Raw genomic sequence first — 7461 nt, 5'->3', positions numbered from 1 at the left:
TTGCCTTAAATTTTGTGTTTTCTTATTTCTTCTAATTGTCTTTTTTGTCCCCAAGTTCATTAAAAAAAATGGCATCAGGCCCTGTTTTCTCTAAGTTCCTAAATTCAATTATTAAAATTCTCTCTCTTTCATTAGACTTTCTTTTCTTATAAATTGAAAAAGAAATAGTTTTACCCCTGAGTTCCATCATAAGTGTTTCTAAAAATAACTGGTCATTGATGCAAAGGTAATCTCGTCAAGAGGAATATCATTTAAGTTATCTATATTGTAAACTGGGATAAAATATTGTCGCTTTATGTCATTTATTGTTTATTTAATAAGATCTAAGTACTCTGGGTCAAATAGAAGCGAATTATTAAATTTCAATAAACCACAACCTCGTGTAAAGTTGTCGAATTTTAACTGTATTTCTGAAAAAGAATGGTCTGATCGATACCTTGGTTCGATGGGTGACGATAATAAACTAGGTAATAAACTGTCTGAAATCAATAGTCAAGTCTTGCCTGCTTACGTGGAGTTTTCTTGTGCCATTTGTATCGTTTATTGTTAGGGTGAAGATCTCTAAATGTATCTATTAATCAGAAATCCTCTTTTAGATCCAAGACCTTATTTCTAGCATTTGGATTATTTATGTTATTGTAATAATCATAGTCTAAATTTGGATCAAGAATTTGTTATTGTAATAATCATAGTCTAAATTTGGATCAAGAATTTGTTATTGTAATAATCAGTCTAAATTTGGATCAAGAATCATATTAAAGTCACCACAGAATAAAACTCGAATTTCCAAAGTCTTCAGTAATATTTAAAAGTTCGTCACAGAAAGTAGGTTGATCAGTATTGGGTCCATATAGTGTTACAAGAGCAAACACCGAGGATAACAGCGAGAGGGTCTCGAAACCCACCACATTGTAAACCACGCTAATTACACCTGTGTCAACAATGCCGTGTTCCATGACTGTCTTATGTATACGACGGTCGTGTAGTGTCACAGGTAGGCTTTGTTTACAAGTACAGATGAGTAAAAGGCAATTAACTTCATGGTTTCGACTTTAAAAAGATACATGCAATAAAATTGACCTCATTGACACTTATCTTCAGCTCAATGACCTTTTCTTGAGAAAAGTGTAATTACTATGATTATCAACACAAAGAAAATGAGACATGTTTTGTATGGTTTGATAGCAATTCTTCTCTTACATTGTATTTTTATTTAGTGCCGATATAAATATGTAATTCTTTGAAAATGAAATATCAAAAATTAAAATGATTTTTTTTTACACAAATTAATAACAGCTTGTAATTATAATTTTATGATGAATCAGGAATACTGCCATTATCTTCACACAGGATTGGTGCAAATTGATTATCTCCCTTTGATTCAAGAATTTTGGATGTTCATTTAAACCTTCTTATAAAGACCACCTGTCTATCAAGACCAGTTTTTTTCTTTATTTCCCCATGAGCGTTCTTTATATACAGGTTCGACAGTAAATATATGTCAATAAATTTACACAAACTGTTAATTTGGCGTATTATGCACCCAATTTTTAAGTAGCTAATCGCAAGAGCCGACGATTAATTATTGATTTTTGTCAAATACTTCCACCGTAGAGTAGTTTAGCTATCATAAACAAAAAGGAAGAACTTTGAAAACTCTTAAGTATAGTATTCTGATGGTGATTGTTATAATTACTGAAATCAAGGTATTTGTACCCGGTGCAATTTACGACCTCAACTAAACACAGAGGAATGCTTTGGTTCGAGCATAATGCATAGATCATTTACTGTCAATAAATCAAAGGGTAATTCCTGTTAAGTATTTAACCACCATCTTCAAAACTTCCAACTTGATCACTTGATCTTGGAAATGTCAACACAGAGACAACCACCTTTAGAATCTCTGGATTACAAATAACTCTTCTACACATTATCTTGCTATAAAGTGGTGGATGTAACTATCCATGTTTTATACACAGCACTTGAGAACCTATAGTGGAGTAGTAGCTACAGTGTGAAGTAAAAACAATGTATTGTAGAAAAATGTTTTATGCCTTTATTAGGCTTATACATATAAATATCACAATGAAAGAAAGAGTCTGTCAAGCACAATGGGGTGTGAAGCTATAAACATTGGGGACATCGAGGCAGCAAAGGTTACATCGTCAATTCCTGTAAAGACAGAAAACAACAACTTATACCAAGAGGAGTAACAAAATTCCTTGTTCATGATTCATATTGATTGACTTCCATGTTTTTCAAGCAATTTTCAAGCAGAATTAAGGTTATTTTGAAATTCAAGCACTTTTGATTTACAAATTCAATTTTGAAGCACTTTTTGATTTCTGTGTGAACCATTTTGTTACAATTAAGAATGCATGCCAAATTTTAAAATGCTTTATGTTCCTTTGAAATTAATTTTGAAAACATTTGAGTTACAAAGATATCTTTGCAAGTATATCACTTGTGCGTACATCTGAAGTATATCCTCGTACGATTTCAGACAGTAGCACAAATCTTGCTGACAAATCAATACTATGATTCTATAGGAACAGCTTTGACAATGAAAATTAAGTTTCTCATTACTTATTTGATCAAAAGCATTAACACATTTACCTGAAAATAAATGAATATGTGATTGTGTTGACTATACGATGGGCAAACCTTACCATGATAGCATTGACGATGTCGTTACTATTATTTTTAAGCGCTTTGACAGCTTTAGATCTTGATACATTGGCTTGGGACATAACAAGTTCAATATCCTTAGCTTCCACACCGCTCTCATCAACCTGAAAAACCAAAAGACACAACTGGTTTGTATCTACCTTATTTCAAACATCTATAAGAAATTTATCACATTCTAGGTAGTGATTTTTGTAGTAGTATTTGACCTCGCAAAAGCACAACCTTTTTTTGCACCTCTATTTGAAAAAAAAAACATGAAGTGCAGATTTATTATTTATATTTTCCCAACTCTTCAGAATAATGCTTATATTGCGCCACCCTGACACTGAGGAATAAAAGTATACCTCGCCCTCTTCTTCGGATTCCTCCTGGATTGGCTCGGCTATGGTGCTTGGACTGTCTCCGCCCAGACTCATGGGGTTCTCAGGAGTCTTGAATTTCTCTGCAGCCTGCATCTGGGCTTGTTGACTCAGATCTTCAATCTTAAATAATTATGATAGCTTATTAGGACTTGCACTATTAAGACTTTCCACTTCCATGATTTCTATTCCACTTTGTAAAAATTTTGACATACAAAAATTAAGGATTAAATAATGTGTTACCAATTATATGATATTAATTGTTACAGAACCAGTTGCATAAGGCCCCCAAACTGCCCTCCCTCAGTTGTGAATGATGCTTATTAAAGAACTTCAACATATGGTCTGTGATCAGACTGGCATACACTAACTTGAGATTGGAAGGAAACCCGGAGGTACAAAGATACCATTTCATACGTCAACTACATTCCAGATTTCACTATAACATATTAGCCAATCAGATGCCAACAAATGGCAGATGTTTTGCCAAATAAAAAAATAGTAATTGTTTGCTCATGTAGAAAACATTATTATTGTTCACTTTAAATTTGGTTCTGTAATAGGTAACACTCTAAAACTCAGACTGTCTGAAGGACATGAATGCCCAAAAGCCCATGCATACAAGTATCAGTCTGATAAATTTGCAAAAATTATAAAATGTAACACGATCCTAATTGATGACCCAATGTAACATAAGGTGTAGAACTAGATATTATTAATGGTAAGTATGAATCAAATATTCCGAGTTTGTTAAGATTCAGCATTGGTTCTGAATTAATGTCAAAGGACATAATTAGAGTTGTCAAATGTGACTTTTACCTTGACAGAGGGGACATCTTTACACAAGGTTTCCAACTTTGAATAATAAAGGGCAAGTATGAATCAAATGGCACGAGATTTGTTCAGAATAGAACAGATGAACAAGGATGATGCTATCTCCCATCCTGGATAACATGGCAGGGTTATGAAAAAAATTCTTACCTTTGCTTCACCGAACACAATGTAGGTATCTGATGCAGGACTTTTATATACGTCTGGTCGGTTGATTACAAATAAAATGTTTTTGGACTTTCTTATTGTTACTCGCGTGACACTCTGTACTTGCTTCAGACCTGTAACATGGACGAAGGCAATATATTTCAGTACAGTTTATAAACTGAAACAACTTACATCACAGGAAAACAAAGCAGTGCAGCACCTCAACTGCCATATATTCAAAGACTGGGGACAGCCTTTCATCATAAAAAGCACTTTATAATATTAACTATATCATTCTGAAAGAATAACTTTAATAATTAGGATGAAAAAAATTCTGACTTGCAATTTGGCTTTCTTTGCACTAATCAAACAACCTAACATGCTTTTTTCTTTAAATAACACAAATATATTTGCAACTTATAGATACTGATATGCATGATAAAGACTGAATAGACTAGAGGAAGTCACTGTACGTTTGTTGGCAAGGCAATGCGCAGATGTAAACTAAATCTGTGTTAATATGAAAACTACAAGGTTTTAAGTCATTCATGAAGTGTAACCTTAAAGCAATTATTTATGATTAACTAAATGGACTCAAAATGCAAATTCATGTTGGACGGGAAATAATCCACATATTTCAAGTGTAAATCTAACTTTGGATTTGAAAACAATTTACCTATTGTAAAAAATCCTGCATACAGAAAATGTGCAAGTCAATTTAGAATTTCTGCTCCATGGCTTAATATAGATGTAATGCCTATGACATTGATGATGCCAAGTTTTTGAAAAGTAGAATTCCATGGCGACTATTATATGTGCTACATTTAATTATCTAAATTGCAAAGATTAACTCATCTGGCTGTTAAATACTCAACATGAAACAATTTTGCAGGCATTGGGAACATTTTTGCATGAAAATTATGCTCCGATTTCATATTCTGTTGTAATCAAGGGGAGATAACTTTAGGCACAAAAATGGTTTGTTCCTTATTTGTCATCATGTTACTTTCTGAATCATGTTTCATGTAATATTCTACTAGTGGTCCCATGGTTGAACAAATTAAGTCATGTATCTTGCAAACATATGTGATGGGACAAAGATAAGATTTAATCGATTATCAAACCTATCTTATTCTATGCTATGATCAATTGTAATTTTTCGTGATCAGTTATCAGTACCTTAATATTTGTGCATGTTTAAGCAATAACAAAAGTCTTGTTAAACACAACAATTACCAATAATATTAATTCTTGAGGTATCCGAGGTTAAAGTTACAAAAAAGTACTTCTGCCATGTATGTAGAATGCATGCACTTTCTATGAATATTGAAAACAATGTCAGTCAAAAATGTAATCGATTAGCTACATTGAAAAGCCCATCTGATTTTTACCACTCCTTGATTAAGGATTGTTACAGATTTCCTACTACTATAATTGTTTTCCGTGTTGGACTGAGGTCTACAACACCATCTGATACTTTATGTACAAAAATCTGAACATGTATGGAATATCAATGTAAGGTAGTTTTAGAAAATGCCTCATTTTCATACCCTATAAGAGCTTACCAAGTTTAGACATAGCTTTTCTGGCCTTCTTTTCACTGCGACTTTGTTTTGCTTTGCTCGTGAGCTCTTCTGTGATTCCTGCTGCTGCTGCAAGCTACAAAAAATATGACATGAAGTAATCTATAATTGGATTAAAGAAAAATTCAGCATTAAATACATTAACAATATCCGATATCTCTTAATCTAAACAGAACCAAATTCAAATAATTTTTCAGTGATGTGAAAAAAATGTTTTTTTATCCAATACCTGGCTCTGCTGTGCGGCATCCCCTTCTTCAAGCTCCGGCATTGAATCACTGCTGTCGGATTCAGTGCCTGAAGCTGAGCCCTCATCGGGCTTCAGGTCTTCAATTGGTCTCTCTACAGCTTCAGTTGGCATTTCTGGAGAAAAAGTGTCAAGAACAATGTAAATTTACATGGAAATTGGAGGCTACCTCATCCAGTATAATTTGTTGGATATTGCTATAGATATCCAAAAATGCATTTCAGGCATTGTTCTAAACAGCACAAAATCTCGTTAAAAGTAAAACCAATTGATCAAAAGGGATGCTGTAGAAATGTCTTGCCTAACCAGTTAAGGTCTAACTAAATAAAGTTGCCTTTCAACGAGTTTAAAATTTCTGACCTAAATCACAAATTTCGTGCAGAACACGCACTCAGCTGCCATCAAACCACTCTACTACTGGCATCATTATTCAACAGCTTTCAAATTGGCCATCGCAATACTCTAAAGGGTCTGATAGCAGATGAAAGCCTGTTAAAGAAGATCCCTTTCAAAAATAAAATAAATAGGCAAAAGGCACTTCCCATAGCAAAAGCAGTCGAAACTTTACTGCAAGATCTTACTTGCATGCAATCATTTGTAACGTTTTTTTTATTCCACGTCTACTCTAAACCAAAAGTTGTTCAACCCCTACCGACGGTGAATTTTTCGTCAAAGAATTAAACATCAAAATTTAAACGAAATACAAGATACCTCCTGAGCGACGTTGAAAAAAAAACATGATAAATCGTAACCTAATATTGACATTCGACAGATTTCTCTGGGGCCAGGTGCTTACATAGTTACCTTGAAAATGGAAAACAGTTGCCCATCTAAAACTATATCATCTCCAACAACATTTAAACATAGAAAATATTCCTATCCTACCAGGAGGTCGCGATTGCAATCGTTTCACGTGAGCGTATACAACAGAATCGACATATAAGGCGGTATTCGAGCATAGAATGTCAAACCAGCTTCGCCACAATCATGTTTTACACACAGGATATCACTTTTATACAACAAGACGTAGACAAAATTACAATATTTTGCATGACAATTAAATATCTGACGTTGATGGTCATTAACATGTGTGATATTAATCGATTGAAGAGCCCCATGCTTACTTGAGATCTGAGCCAAATTCTTCCAGTATGGTAAAAGGAACTTCCGGTTGAACTATTTCCGCAAAGTGTTCGGCGCTCTTTGGTGCGTGAGGCGCAAAAAGATGGCGACTTGACGACACAAACAACCATAAACAGTTTCAAATATTATCATTATAACGAGATACAGTATCATATTCTCCACATCGTTTGACTTATTTCAGGTAAGTTGTAGTCATGGAAGATTAAACACGAATATTTATGGTGAAGGAGCTTCGGAATGTTTTGAAACGACAACTCTGTTTATGAATGAAGAAGTTCAGACTTGTTTCCTCAGCAGTTTTCATCGTCGACTCAGGAATGCTTCTCGTCTATGTACTATACTTTGTGTTACGGCAGATTCTAGTTGATATAAGTAACAATAATATGAAATTTTATATAAAAAATATGGTCTTCAAATTCCACAAAGTACAAAACGGCTTGATTTGTGTAACATGTCCTTTATC

At 33.8% G+C, this 7461-nt stretch overlaps 1 protein-coding gene across 1 annotated transcript; it reads right to left on the bottom strand.

The window, feature by feature from the left end:
- Positions 1-2042: 2042 nt before the first annotated feature.
- LOC132548922 (nascent polypeptide-associated complex subunit alpha-like) lies at positions 2043-7024 on the bottom strand. Its single transcript, XM_060212823.1, has 7 exons — positions 6980-7024; positions 5838-5971; positions 5591-5684; positions 4029-4159; positions 3033-3170; positions 2670-2792; positions 2043-2172 (listed from the first exon to the last, which is right to left on the bottom strand). The coding sequence occupies exons 2-7, from the start codon at positions 5967-5969 to the stop codon at positions 2158-2160; spliced, it is 633 nt and encodes a 210-aa protein (XP_060068806.1). The 5' UTR covers positions 5970-5971; positions 6980-7024; the 3' UTR covers positions 2043-2157.
- Between the last annotated feature and the right edge of the window lie 437 nt (positions 7025-7461).

Source organism: Ylistrum balloti, unplaced genomic scaffold (assembly GCF_031769215.1).
Source record: "Ylistrum balloti isolate Yb309-2 unplaced genomic scaffold, AGI_CSIRO_Ybal_v1 Utg370036, whole genome shotgun sequence".
In the NCBI taxonomy this organism is placed as follows: Eukaryota; Metazoa; Mollusca; class Bivalvia; order Pectinida; family Pectinidae; genus Ylistrum; species Ylistrum balloti.
The sequence above is the reverse complement of the archived record's forward strand: the minus strand, read 5'-3'. Positions and strand labels throughout refer to the sequence as shown.